Consider the following 15,088-nt stretch of genomic DNA (forward strand, 5'->3'; position numbering starts at 1 on the left):
AAAGCACAATTTTACTTCTTTCCCTTGTATAGTGACCTACTGCAATTTTAACTCTGCATTCGCTTAGAAGTGGGGGAAAGTCTGGTGATTCTCTTGGACAACATGTCCAGAGGCTTTATAGGCTTTGGGAAACACTGCCTATGGACAATGATTCTCAAAGTGTAGTCCTTGGACCGGAAGGAAGAAAGAATGCAAAATTTCAGGCCACATCTCAAACTTAATGAAAGTGAAACCGAATGGAGCTCAGCAATGTGTGTATTAAACCTTTGGATGATTCTGATGTACTTAGAAGTTTGAAAACCACAGGTAAAAGGTCATTTCACCCCAAAATGTATTTACCAGGAGAACTTGAGGCAACTAGACAAAATTAGGAGACTAAGGAAAATCCATGTGGAAAACAACAAAAAAACCACATAAATCTCTAAGGAAACTTTCAGTAATCCTCATTTTAAATAAATCGAGTCACTTTTTAAATTTTTTTCTTTCCGCCTATCAGAAGCCACACCAGCCCAAAACGAGTCGAGTACTGCAGGGAGACCCGGGAGTCTTGAATTCTCCTGCCAACTGTACTGCTTAGAGAGTGTGACCTTAAATAAACCACTTCATCTCTTGGGGACTATTTCAGCCTTCTGAAACGAGATGAGACGGTGTGCAAAGATGTGGACGATTTCTCGCATGCTTTCCAGTTCCGAGATTTCACCCTCCGTTTCTCTTCGCTTTCACACAGGCCGCGGGGTACCGGCGGCTCCTCCCTCCGAGCCTTTGTGGCTCCTTACAGATAAGTTCTATTTCTTAGGAATTCCTGATACTCTAGAGTCGTCTTTTTTCCGGATGGGGGCGAGGGAAGACCTGTCTGGTCTGTGTGGGCTGAGAGTGGCCCAAACCCCACCGGAGGAGCGACCGCTGCGGGAAGGCCCGCCGTCACCGAGGCTGCTTGGGGCAAGCTCAGCCGCGAGCCTCTCCCGGGCAGGCCCACCCACCCGCCCGTCCTCCGCCCCGCGCGGCCGACCTGCTCCAAGGTAAGGAGGAGGAACTCCTGGGATAATAGCTCCGGGTGCAGCAGCAGCTCCGAGTCCGTGCAGCTGCGACCGCCCACATCCCCCGCCATCGTCGTCGCCAGGAGACCCCTGGCCGGCTACCCACAAGGCTCCGCGAAAGAAGCGTCCCGGAAGTGACGTATAGGGGCGGAGACTTGCGCTCGTCGTCACTCTGACTGCGTCGGGAGCCCGCCACTACCTACGCTGATAGGTAGGGTGTGGGGCCTGTTGCCTCCCAGGAGAAGCTCCCGGGAAACCCGGCAAAGAAAGGGATGCCAGACAGAGAAACAAATGGCACGTCGAGTCTTGCAGGAAGCTGGGGGGAAAGCGAAGTTCACCGAGCCGGACACGATTGGTTGCGCCTCCCGTGACGTCCGGTGGCAGAGGCTAAAGGGATTCTCAAGGAATCAGGCAAATATACCGTGCCCCAAATACGACAAGTCCGAAGTTTTGTTTTTTCCTTTTTTTTTTTTTTTTAATTCAACTTCTTGTCATTTGTCTCTTAAATCGTCCTCTAAACAATGTTAGTCCAATAATGCCGGATACTATTTCATTGATTCCCTGTAACCCCAGCGCCTCGGATTTAATAAGCCCTCAAGTGTTTGGTAATCGGAATTAACCAGCGCTGAGAATGACAACCCGCAGAGAAGCGCCGGTAGTGGCAACCAAACGTTTGTTTACTATGTGCCTGCTGTTGCATTTTACATGGATTATCCAAATCCTCTCTACAGTCTAGTGAGGCATGTATTTCTAAGTGGCCTTTTTTTTTTTTTTTAATTTCAGTCGAGGAAACTGAGGCACAGAAAAGATAATTTGCGGGCTGGGGTTGTGGCTCAGTGGTAGAGCGCTTGCCTAGCACGTGTGAGGTACTGGGTTCGATCCTCTAGCACCACATTAAAAAAAAAAAAAATGAAGTTGTGTCCACACACAACTAAAACATATTTATTTTTTTTTCTTAAAGGATAATTTGCTCAAGATCACAGAATGAGCATGCAGCAAGACTAAGATTAAAGTAAATTTCCTCTACACTTAACTATAATGAAGTAACAGTTTTTAGTTTAAACGGATTATATATGTCAAATATGGTCTAATTAATTGACTAAAAACTCTCCCAGTATATGCACATTTATGACTTCACATTTGCAAACATGTTCTGAGTGCTTACTTGCATCTTCTTTGATGTATCATTATATTGGAAATTTTTCTTGCACAACAATGTGAACAACTCTGAGGATGCCAAAAAGATAAACCTGTAAAGAGTATTGAAAACTAAATGGGCCAGTAAAGCAAAACAACAAAATAAAACTGAAAGATGATTCACAGGTTTTCTGAGTCATTTATGTCTGCATACTTCATGTATAAAAACTGAATTTTCGGAGCTGAGATTAAATTTAAAAATTACTCAGTCTTTAAAAAAAGCCTAGTTCTTCCATTTTAGTGCAGAGGAAACTAATCTGGAAAAAAAAAAAAAAGATTTTCAGTGACTTGCACCAAATTGACCAGAATCTTAAAACTGTGCAGAATGTCCTTAAGTGTGTTAGCTTCATGGTATTGACATCAAGACATTCCATATCCAAAATATGGTTTGATCGTTTTATAACAATAGTGAGCTGGATGTGGTGGCTGACATCTGTAATCCCAGGGGCTCAAAAGGCTGAGGGAGGAGAATCACAAGTTCAAAGCTAGCCTCAGCAATTTATCGAGGCCCTAAACAACTTAGTGTCTCAAAATTAAGAAATAAATAAATAAATAGGTCTGGAGTTGTGACTCAGTGGTTAAGTGCCCTGGAAACAACAATAATGAAATTGGCATGAGTGGTATTTTTATTCCCATTTCCATTTCCTTCACTGGAAAAAGTGAAAAGCCTTGGAGACAACCTGGACTTGAAAGCAGATCTCAGTTCAAATTTTGTTCTGCTGCATAGAGACCTTAGGTGAGTTTGTCTCAGCCTTGATCTCTTCAATAGAAAAATGCTGTGCTGCTTCTGTGAAGAATGGTCAAAGGAGTAGAAATTGTATGACACTCGTTTATAGAACAAATGATTAAGAACCAGTAAGTGGTTTTTTGAAAGTTTTTGGTCATAGGAAGCAGTCTAGAGAAGGGGAGAAAGGGCAGCTTTCCAGATTTGCATACTCTCATTAAGACAAATACTTCATCTCTCTTAGTTGTAGCTTCCTTATCTCTGAGATGAAATTGTAATACCACCTCACAGTGTTGTAACAATTGGAGCTGAAGTATGTCAAATGCCTCTCCTTTGCCTCTACCTAGACATTTTCACGAAGGGAGAGAAGGACAGGATGATGGTACAAGAGGGAAACAAACAGTCTGGAAATGTGGTTATAAGTTTTTGCTGTACTCTTTTTCCCTGTGGTTTTCTGGACTAATCTCATAACCTAACACCTCAACTTCTTCATCTGCAAAAATGTTTTGTGGTAGTTCAAATCTTATCTTTTTTTTTTTTCCCATCCCAGTACTTCCCAGTTTAAAAGTACTTCCTTGCGTAGAACAAACCCACTAGTATTATTCTAGATGACTCTGAAGCAAAAATCTCGGTACAGAGGAAATCATTAATTGAGGCAAATAATGATAATAATATTAAGAGAGCAGGAACTATGAGTTTCCTACCTCCAGAGGAAAGAAAGATTGTTTGTAATGCCTGCTCACTCTTTCCTGGGCAGAATCTCTGAGAGTGGAATCTTGGAGAATTTTGTAGTCTGATGGCTATGTTTTAGACAGAGTTTTCTGTTTCAGGAGATTAGTGGGGAGGCCCTAGAATTTGCATTTCTAAAAAGTTCAGGGATGAATCCTCAAATATGTCCAGTTTAAAAGGCTGCCTCACAGAGATTGTAGCCATACCACATAGCAAGAAAGCCACAGACATCCTAACCCTCAAGCCTGAAACCAAAAGATGGAAATCATGGTGGGCAGAACAACTCAGATTCCTATGGGACCAGTGATTTGAAGACCTAATGACTCTCACTTCTCTTCTGGATCCTTAAGATCATTCCCAACCTAGGCACAGCCTCAAGGTAAAGGGGAGGGTCTCATATTGAGAAGATTGATATCTCTGCAGCAGAAAATAGGTTTCGAAGAGAAGGAAGGTTCTGTTATAGGAAAAAGAAGTTTCTTACACATCTGAGTTTGTAGACTGAAGTTTATTCATATTACCTGCCAGTTTTAGATAGTAACCAGAAGTCATTCTACACTTGAAGCTAAACATTGTGAGGATTTTCACTTCAGTCAAAGATGGTCAGGTTTTATTAACATTTTTATTGGATAGCTATAGATGACAAGAACAAAACTAAGGGGAACCAACCCTTAGCTCCCTGGAATCATTGCCTCACTAGCTGGTGAGTTCCTCTAGGGCAAGTTCCCTGCATTTCCTCTGAATCCTTCACCTGGCTCACTACCATCATCCTGCTTGTACTTAGTAAGTACTCAGTAAATAACTGTGGAGTTGTTACAGTGCTGAGGCCTTCCAGGAAGCTGAGGCAGCATGAAGGCTCCCCTTCAAACACCGGCTGATTCTTATAATCAAGTCAAAGATTTCAGACAATTTGCTCAGTTATAGGCCTGAGTTTATTAGAAGGGATGGGAAAGGGGAAAGGGGACACACTCAAAGGTGACAGTGGGTCCTCTCAGAAAGGAGGGGACAGTGTATCCCCTGTCCTACAGTTTATTAGGAGTCCTAGGGAAGTTTCCAGAGAATTCAGATCAGCTCCACCTCTTGACTTTCGACTGACAGCAGGATGACATCAGACATTCAAGTCCCTGCTGCCATGATAACTCTAGGTCATTTTGGCCCAACTTGAGTGGTTCTAACTGGAACCTCTTCTTACAGATTTTATTATTCTAGGGTGCATCATCCTTATGTTATCCTTATCAGATTTGGTCTATGAAAGAGTCATAAAGGTCTCCCTCTTCTGGGTAACTTGTGTTCCCCTTATCAACATTATTTTGGCTTACATTTCTCCTGTAGATAACAAGTAGTTTGCTGAGGAATGTGACATGTCCTGTCCACTTGAGCCAGGCAAGGCTGCAGGTAAACTGCCTTTTAAAAGTGAAAGCAGTAGACCCATTTTATAGAATTATTCTCTTAACTTCATGTTCCCACCACTCATGTGTCTGTTCCCTATAAGAATGAATAAGTCATGAACAAAATGTATACCAAGAACTCAGGGGGCTGATGCCTGTTGCTAGTGTAATATGTAAGATATTATGTCACACATATCATTATTCAGAAATATATCTGAACTTAAATTAAGGGGCTTTAAAGTGAAGGGAACAATTTAAGGGATTCTTCACATTTTGGACTTGTGTTTTTTGCTATTTAAAACAATAATCATATTTTTTGATTATTGTCATTTCTCATTCCTTTTACAATCAGGGTACAATAAAGATGTGCTTACTCAGCTCCTCACTTTCTTACAAACCCAGTACAGGCTGCTATGATAAAATACTATAGATTGGGTGGCTTATAAGCAACAGAAATGTATTGTTCAGACTTCTGAAGGTGGGAAGTCCAAGGTGCTGGCAAATTCAGTATCTGGTGAAGGCCCATTCCTCATAAATACATTCTTGTAACTGCGTCCTCATGTGGTGGAAGGGACCAACAGACTCTCTTAGACTTCTTCTATAGGACATAAATCCCATTCATGAGGGCTCTACCCTCACAACAGTTACCTCTCACCCCTTAATACTGTCACATTGGGGAGTTGGTTTCCACATGCATTTGGGGGACACACAAGCATTCATATTATGGCACTCATGTCACAAGTCACCTCTTTATCTCTGGGTTCTCCAGCACAGTGCCTGCCACACTGTGCAAGAACAGCAAGTGCTGCATGAACAGAATGAATGAACCTTTCCTAATCCTCAGGCACTTCCCAACTGAGCTACAGGGTCACCAACCCTCTAGTGCACTTTTTTTTTTTTTTTTTCCTTTTTGATCTGGCTGGCGGGTGGGCAGAGGGAAGGGAGGTGGTTCTCCCACATGTCCTCTTAATTTAGTGGTTCTCAAAATCAATCATTAGAATCCCCTGGAGGGCTTGTGTAAATAGTATTATGGGCTCTACCTCCAGAGTTTTTGATTTCATAAGTTTGGAGTATAGGCACAGGAATTTGCATTTCTAACAGTTCAAAGGTGGTGATGTTACTGTTGGCTAGCAGCTATACTTTATAAGATGCCTCACTAAGTTCAGCCACCTAAGGACAGAGACTTTCTTCCTCAATTCAGTATGCTCTCCAGCCTCTGGCATAGTATGGGACATGTAGGAGCTGCTCAGAAAATAGCTGATTTGAGTAACAGTTCAAAAAGTTTATTTTACTGAAGCTAGATTTCAAGTACGTGTGTCTGTATGATTAAGTCAGTACTGTACATGTAAAAGTTCTTAAAACCTGACAGCTAGGGTCTGGGAAGTGGTAGAGCATTTAATTGGCATGCATGAGGCCTTGACTTCTATCTTAGCATGCATGAGGCCTTGACTTCTATCCTAACACACTCCACCCCCTAAAAAACAAAACATGGCATGTAATAACCTTTGTTTTTTTTAAAAAAAAAATCATAAGTGTAACTTCTAAAATGATATCCATCCATACTTGACATGTGCTTTTTGGAGTACTTTACATGAGAATAACACAATCTGCATTAAAGGCTTCTTTGAGGCTAGTTGTATAGCTCAGTGTAGAGGGTGTGCTTAGCATGTGCCAGGCCCTATGTTCAATTCCCAGTATCAAAACAAACAAAAAAGTCCTTTTAAAGATAATTTAGTTCATCATTATTGACCATCAATAATTTTAAAAACTTGGTCGAGAGCTATATTCAGAAAGATAACAGCAGAGAATCTGGTAGACACATTCTTTGCCTTCCTGAGCTTATGCCCAGTGAGAAAGTAAGGCCTGCAAAGTGCATTTATTGAGAATGTTACATTTTGAAAGTAGACAGCAAGTATTATAGCATCTAGTTATATCTACTATATCTAGTTAATCTTCATCTTCTATTAGAACATATCTTTTTCACCTTCTATAAAATACTGAATGTATTTGGTATGGGCCCTGGGTCATTCATAAATATTAAAAACTGAAGTTAATACTCCTTTGAAAATGATATGATTGATATTTGTTCTTAAATATAACCAACAGAAATAACAGGACGAATTTAGAATTAGCTGATGCAGATAATTTGCACATTTATGGTCCAGGCATTTATATATAACTGCCAGTCATTTGAGACATATAACTGCCAGTCATTTGAGACATGGACTTCTCAGCAAGTTCCAGTAAGAACAGATGTTTCTAGACAGAATAACATGCCCACATAGAGCTTGCCATTTTCAGAATCCTGTGGTAAATCCTTTCATAGAGGAGATAATTTTTTCTGAATTATCTTGTTAGCATACATTTTCACTCCTGAATCTCCAAACTGGGACACAAAGTTCGCTTCATAATCTATTCAATCATTAAAACTTAATTTTACATTAAAAAAATTACTGTCAGTTGAATTCTAGGTTCTTGTTTTTGCTGTTCCTTACCTAGCATGGGGTTTGAGACAAGTCATTTACCTCTCTTTGTGAAAGTGGGGAAATGGAAGTTCCTACTCATAAGGGTATAGTAAAAGGTATAAGAAATAAATTGCTCTAAAGTACTTAATTCAGTGTCTGGCAATCTGTAGGTGTCACCTCTGCAACTAGTCTTGTGCAGGGGTGTCTTGTGGCATGAGAAAACACGAAAATACAAAAGGACAAATGTAGATTCTAGGCCAAGCCGAGCCAGTGATGAGTGGATGACAAGTCATTTGAGCGAGCCTGGGTAAAAAGCAGAGCTTCAGCTGGGTTCAGTCTGGTGCCTTCCAGCTCCCAGGGGCCATTCATTGTTGGCATCTTTAGACCTTAGGGTTTTTTCACCACCATTCACCCTTGAAACCCAAATGCTGGTCAAAACTGCAGATTCTTCCAGTTGGAAGCTGAGCCAGTGACAATGGTTCCACTGAGTCAGAACTGCAGCACTGTCAGTGGATGGGACTTGTGTGTGCCCATGAAGTCACACTAGGGAAAGGGGTGGAGAATAGGTCACAGGAAGAAGACTAATTCTTGTTTCTTTAATTTGGGTTTTTATTGTTTTTTATTCTTTTTTCATCCTTTGAAACAGAAGACCACAGAGTGGAATATAGTATCTGCCTCCCGCTTGTTTTGTGGATGACATCTTTGTCTCACAGTCCAAGGGACTGGAAGAAAGTCTAAGCCGCGGGTCACCCACTGGTTCTAAAAAGTCTGGGAAAAATCACAGGGGAAATTTGCCTTTCTAAGAGTTAGCACTGACAATTCTGGAGGGAGCTTTCGAATTCTTTCATCGTGAAATTAGATTTCTAAGAGGAGTTCCTGGATTCAGGGTAACCTAAGCTTTTTCATTGTATCTTAACCCCCAAAATAGCAATTAATAGACCAAAAGCAGCAGCAAAACTGCCCCAGAACTCCCTCTTTAAATTCCTATAAGTAAGAGTATCACTCAAACATACTCCTCCCAGAGAATTCCCTTGGGTCCCGGGCCAGGGCTAGGGGAGGGCCTGGGGACCGGTGGCTTAGCCCAACATCGCCCTTCAGCCCAGTAGGGCGGCCGCCTGCCAGTCGGCTCCCCGGCCTGCTCTCGGCGGCGGCGGGTGAAGCGATTCCCGGGACCCGCCACCCAGCCGTCCGCCCGCGCGCAGGTACATCCCGAGCGCGTCCGCCCAGCCCGGCGCCACTTTGGTGTTGACGGTGGCGAGCGGCCGGGGCCGGGCGGGTGTTGGCCGAGCTGCCCACGCCGGTGGGGGAGGAGAAGCGACTCCTCCGGCCGCGCAGCCAGGGCCGGCGCGGACTGCGCGTCGCCGGGCTCGGGTCGCCCCGCCGGGCGGGAGCGGTGGTGGCTGGGGGCGGGGGCCGCGGGGGCCGCAGCTCGCGGGCCGGGGCCTGGGCCGGGAGCGCCTGGCGGCGGCCGGGCGCGGGCACCGCGAGCTCCCGCCCTCCGCGGCGCCGGGCGGCCGGCCCACGTGACGGGAAGCGGCGGCGGCGGCGGCGGCGGAGGGGCCGAGCAGCCCTGGAGCCGCGGGCCGGAGCGGGCGGCGGGCCCCAGGCCGGGGGCGGCGCGGACGGCGGGCGCGGGCCTCGGTGAGCGCGGAGGGCGGCGGCGGGCGCTGGGCTGCGCGGGCAGCGAGGGCCGTGGGGCGCGCTGGAGGGTGAGCGCTGCGTGCGCGCTCCGCTCGGGCAGGTGTAGTGAGACAGGAACGCTGCGAACGCGGAGCGAGGGTCTGCAGGACAGAGCAGGTGTGCAGGTGTGGGTTGGAGCCCCGTGTCCAGTTTGGGGGTCCGGCGTGCTCGCTGGGGGAGCCAGTGGATGTTCCCGTGTTTGTGGGATGGGACGGGTGTGCAGGAGTGCGGGGTCAGCTAGTGTGTGTGTGTGTGTGTGTGTAGAAGGTGGAGGAAGATCTGGTGCACCTCGTCCTTGACTTGTGTTTCTGGGCACAGGGATCTGGAAGGACTGTCCCCCTGTGCCTCTGGAGCCTCCACCCCTGATTTGAATGGTTTGAACGCTGTAATTGAGGTTTCCCTGAGCCCCTTACATCTGAGAGCTAAAGTTTGGGGTCACAGGGCCTGAATTGTTGTCCTGAACTGGGAGATTAGGCAGGGGCATGTTGAGCAGAGAAAGAGGCCTCACGCGGGGTTCCTGATCCCTGTCTTTGACATCAGATTGAGGGCTGGAAGGTGCACCCTATGGGATTTTCTCTTTCCAGTGCCTTCCAGAGGGACAGGTGGGAGTTGGTGGCTTGCCTCTGTATGTTACATGGGTTGACTTTAAAGACTGAGCCTGTCCAGTTTTCTGCTCCCGCTGTAGTTTCTGCTTCAAGAAGCCTCTCTCCCAGGCCGCTCTGGGACCTTTCCTAGACCTGCTGGAAATGGGCTTTCCACAGGCAAAGAGACCACATTGGGCGCTGTGGTCTTAGTGGGGTTCAGTCACTGATGCCCTGGGTAGCCACCAGGTTCAACAGGAAGGAAGGCAGAATTGGGTGTGATTGTGGTTGATGATAAGTTAAGGCACTGAGAAGGTGTGCAGGGAGGATCCTGATGCAGCATGAGCTGGTTCGCTACATGGTGCCCGCTACTCTGTCGTAGTGGTGGACATACTTCTCTTTTTTAGTCAGCAGAGCTGGTAGATAACTGCATACCCCAGCTCCATGGGCAGATAGGGAGGAGCATTTGGCCAGCTGCTTCCTTTTCTTTTTCCTTCTATTTCTGCCAGGCAAGCAACCTCCACAGTTGTAGCAGCAGCCTCTTTGGTGTGAAACAAAGACAGCCTAGGACACTAATGGAACCCCCTGGAACCTATTCACAACCAGCCTTTCCCAGGCCCCATTTCATCTATGGCATGGGTCTGAAGGCCATAGCCATGATGAGTGTGGGCTGTGGGTTCAATTCCCAGCTATGGCCCTTGGGCAATTTGCTGCACATTTTGATTTCCTCAACTAAATAGGGTTACTATTACAAAAGGTGCATGGAGTCTAATAGGAAAGTGTGCATGAAAAGCACCTGACACAGGGCCTGGCACTTAATAAATGCACAATAAATCACTGTTAATAAATATAAATGAGAGTGTAGGGCCATATCTCTGTCAGTTCTGAAAATCTATGGTTTTATGCTATGAGTAGTTATTAATCCAATGACTGCTTTATTCTAGAGTTAGATCCATTTTGGATTCTGAATTCCAATTTGCTGTATACATCAAGACATGCATTTCAAATTCACTTGGATAAGAAGCATGGTAACAGTCCTGACTTCCTTCACTCACATCTATCGTAGAGTTGGGGACAGAGCTGTTCACCACTGCAGCCTCCCAAAGCAGAACCTACCTTGTCCTAAACCTTTCTGAGAAAGGTATTTGAATGGGGTCTGTTCCTCCTTTAGACAGCTCCAAGTTTAGGAGTTTTAAAAAGCATAGACTCACTGTCTTGAAAGTGCTGTTTCTAGGGTTGATATAAAACTAGCATTTCTGTTCACTAAAGAGAGAGAGAGAGAGTAAAGGAAGTTATTGTGCCTTATTCTTTCATGCTAATATTAAAAATTTGTGATCCTTTAAGAAAACTCGAGGAAATTTTGCTTAATGGGTTGAGTGTCTTCATCTTGGTCAGAATCCAGTCCTCATTAGAAATACATTAAAGTAATCATTTGTGGTAGCCAGGTGTTTGGATTCTGCTGAATAATTTGCCTCATACTTTAGAACTTGTCTCCTCAGTGGCAAACCTGACTACTTATATATGTATATATATATAGAAAAGTTATATATATATATATACACACATACACTAAATATAGAAGTAACACCTTAATTCGAGGCTACCCTAAATAAGATTGAATGCTTCCTGCAAAATGTATTTGGAAATCATACTGATGATTTGAGATCAAAATATTTTTCTCATAGTCAAGTAGCTGCTGTTGAATCTTTAAAGATTCAAGAAAAGTAATGTTTGTCAACGAGGACAACTGTCTACATCCCATAGGCAAGTGATAATTTTTCATTACTGTTGAAAAGTTTTCTATTGAAGAAGTTGTTATCAAGTAAATGCCTTAGAAACCTCTATTCCCATTCTACTCCTTTCTCATTTCCCCCCCTCCCCTCCCCAATTCCCTTTTTCAGTTGTGTTATGGTTTGGATCTTAAATGTACCCAAGGGCCATATGCTAAAGGTTTGATCACCAGCCAGTGGCACTGTTGGGAGGTGGTAAAACCCAGTGGAAAGAAATGATGTCATTTCCCAGTGATCTCATTGGGGATGTGGCTTTGAAGGGGGTATTGGGACCCCAGCCCCTACCTCTCTTGCTCCGTGGCTGCCATGAGAACACTCCCTTCCTTGCCACAGGCCCCAAAACAAGGGAGTCAAGCAACCACACACTGAAACCTCTGACACCATGAACCAAAACAAATCTTTTCCTCCTTTTAAGTTGATTTTCTCAGGTACATTGTCACAGCAACGGACAGTTGGCTAGCACAAGTTGTAACTGTTAATGATACTCTTATTCTATATGATGTACATATATATCTATATACATATATAATATGCATACATGTACACATACTATACACATATGGTGTGTACATACCACATATGGTATGTGTATATGGTGTGCATATATATGTATAGATACCAAAACCCTCAGAGGCTAAGTCCCTTATACAAAATGATGTAGTATTTGCATATAACCTATGCACACCCTCCTTTATACTTTAAATCATCTATGGATTATTTATAATACCTAATGCAACATAAATGCTGTCAATTAGTTGTTTTACGTATTATTTAGGGAATAATAACCAAAAAAAGTCTATACAAAATTTTTTTTCCAAATATTTTCAATCTGCAGTTGGTTGAATGCACAGATGTGGACCCACAGATAAGAGGGCTTGATTATTATTGCCCAGGCAAAAGGACATCAACTGTGAATAGTTACATATAGGTATACAGCAGGACAACATCATCAAGATGACAAATTAGACAGAGCTTAGCTGTGTCTCTTTCTTTCTTTTGAGCTCCTTTAGGTCATTGAAACAGGCCCATTTTGTTGTGACTAATCCTTTGCTATCTTCTTAATTTTCAAAAAGGGGGAAATTTGCCCTTGGTACAAATCAGTGAATTTGTTGCTGACTCCTAGCAAATTTCATGATTGAGTCATAAACAGACGGCTGTGGGTACTTAGAGAGTACATGGTCAGCCTGGGGTACCATTCAGTAAAAACAATTTATGTGACATAGATGAGTCTCTTGTTTTGGTAGGAAACGTATAAACATGTTGTTCTGTGTCTGAGCAGATAGAATCATGGGAATCGTCTTCTAGACCCACAACGGGAAGCGAGTCCTCTGCTGATTACCAGGATCCCCTCAGGATGAGCTGCAGCAGGACAGTCAGTTACCTTTAAGGACCCTGGTGGCCTTTTGCATAGAGATGTTGCAGGAGGGACTGAGTGCCAAGAGAAGGTCTGAGATCATACTGCCTACCCTCCATCAATACAGCAGGAAGGACATGGCCTTGGAGTCAGAAATGAGTGGGGAAAGTCCCTATGTCACCACCTTTCAGCTTTGCACCTTGAGCAGGCTACCTAACATCACCATCTCTCCTAGTAGTGTCTATTTCACAGAGTCATTGTAAGGAAGAAAATCAGTCTTTCGATGGCTCAGTAGCCTACCAAACCCAGACCCCCGGGGCTGTCACAAAGAGCAGTCGCAGTGTCAGGGCTATAGGCAGCTGGTGCCATCCAGCCTTGGAGCTGACTTTGTCTTGGGAGGCAGTGTGGCAGCTGGTTAAGGGCACATGCCTGGAGCCAAGTTGCTTAGATTGGCATCCCAGCTCTCCACCTACCAGCCATGGTTAGTCAACCTTTCTGCACTGCCATTTCTTCCCTCCTGGCCCAGAGCAGCTAAATAATAGCATAGGGAAGCCTACAGTCAAGTCTGCAAGGAGGATAAGTTTGTGATTTAAAGCTTGCCATTCATACGTAGAATATTAAGCTAGGACACTACACTGGAGACAAGTCTCCTCCCGAAATGATTCAATAAAACAAATCGTACAATCACTGCAGTAGCTCCCCAGGGACATTAGGGAGTCTTCCAGTGGACACTGTTTCATCTTATTCTTCATGGTTACTGATACCCAGATCTCCTGATCAGCCCCTTTCCTGCTGGAGAAGAGATTCCCAGGTGGCCCCACCCTGCTTTGATCCAAATGAATATATTCATATCAGAACAACACTATTAACCAAACTGCACACTGTAGTCAGATTTCAAGTGACTTTTTCCCATCCCAGCATTCCAGGATCCTTTTCCTGACCCAGTTTTGCCCAGTGCATTTGGCGGCATGTGTCCTTGGTCTGCTTTCCGTGACACAATTCCTCCGGCTTTCCTGTCTTTTCCATGACCTCAGCACTCTTGAAGGGTATCAGGGATTCTGCAGAATGGCCCTCGGTTGGGGCGTGTCTGGTGTTTTCTCATGATTAGGTTGAGGCCGGGTATTTTTGGAAAGAACACACAGAGGTGACATGCTGCAATTACATTTTAATTTCATGCTGGGGTGCATTGTGTGTCTCCCCCTCAAGCAGTGGGAGCTTCTCAGATAAAGTTCTGGGGTTCCTGGTGGCTCTGCTGTCCTCAAGGTCACTGGTCTCCATGCCCAGTGAGCAGTTCTCCTTCCCTCTGCCCTGGTAAGCCATGGGAATCCTGTCCTCTGGCTTCCCCCACCTCTCTCTATAGTTGCCACGTGCTCCAGTCCCCTCATTACCCTGTGAGAGCATCTGGAGGACTTAGCAAAGACCCTCCCTTCCCCAACCTGAAGCCAACTGTGGCTTAAAAAAACAAAATTTCATGCCATCCTATCATGAAAAAATAATCTCGTGTGGCCATTGAGCCTTGAAGTCATCCCAAACTGCATCTGACTTGAGCGCAGTCACTGAGATGATTCACGTTTTTCATAATCTTGAGGTGATGTCCATTACAGTGATCATTGATAAGTCAGTTTATCTCCTAAGAGAGGGGACAAACCCATAAAGCCGCTGAAATGTATCTTTTAGGTGCAACTCAAAAGTTTTGAGATGCTTATGTGGTTGTATTAAATGTTATTTATAAGTGTATTAAATGTGTTATTGGGGCTGGGGGCTGTAGGTCAGAGGTAGTGGGCCTGCTGGATTCAATCAGCCGCACTATAAACAAAGATAAAGACATGAGTAAGTGAGTTATTTCTACATACTGTGAAGAATTCCCCAAGGGAACTGGAGGTAGATATTGTTTTGTTAGTAGAGGATTTCTATTAACATTTTATTTTCCTGGGTTAGCACAGAGATGCGTCTGAATATAGCTGGCAATGCAGGTTTTTGTTAGCAAAGTTTCCCTCTTCCCCACCAAAACAGAATTTCAAGGCTGTGATTCGACTCTTTATTCAGTCAGCAGCATAGTGTGAGAGGGTTAAAACTTTCCCTCTGCTCTTTGAAGGTTCCATAATGAGCATCTCTGGAATTAACTGACAGTAGATGGATTAACAGG

The 15,088-nt window shown here is 44.4% G+C and overlaps 2 protein-coding genes across 7 annotated transcripts in view; one reads left to right on the forward strand and one right to left on the reverse strand.

Moving 5' to 3' along the window:
• Positions 1 to 1,169, reverse strand: part of CUNH2orf49 (chromosome unknown C2orf49 homolog) — a 36,182-nt gene extending 35,013 nt beyond the window's left edge. For 4 of the 5 annotated variants that reach the window (XR_006846910.2, XM_046423291.2, XM_046423292.2 and 1 more), the window contains exon 1: positions 1,010 to 1,167. Coding sequence is in view for 4 of the 5 variants with exons in the window: in XM_046423291.2 (XP_046279247.1) it covers positions 1,010 to 1,108 (99 nt within the window). In the remaining variant the exon portion in view is untranslated. Of the gene's footprint in view, positions 1 to 1,009 lie in introns of all 5 variants that reach the window. The other variant, XM_046423295.2, reaches the window with a different exon arrangement.
• Positions 1,170 to 8,601: 7,432 nt separating this feature from the next.
• The window catches only part of Tgfbrap1 (transforming growth factor beta receptor associated protein 1), a 60,823-nt gene continuing 54,336 nt past the window's right edge, over positions 8,602 to 15,088 (forward strand). Inside the window, exon 1 of one of the 2 annotated variants that reach the window (XM_046423305.2) lies at positions 8,602 to 8,739. The gene's annotated coding sequence lies outside the window, so the exon portion shown is untranslated. Of the gene's footprint in view, positions 8,740 to 9,098; positions 9,179 to 15,088 lie in introns of those variants that run through there. The other variant, XM_046423304.2, reaches the window with a different exon arrangement.

This window comes from Marmota monax, unplaced genomic scaffold (assembly GCF_021218885.2).
Source record: "Marmota monax isolate L192 unplaced genomic scaffold, Marmota_monax_Labrador192_F-V1.1 WCK01_AAM20220418_F8-fsc00271, whole genome shotgun sequence".
Classification (NCBI taxonomy): Eukaryota; Metazoa; Chordata; class Mammalia; order Rodentia; family Sciuridae; genus Marmota; species Marmota monax.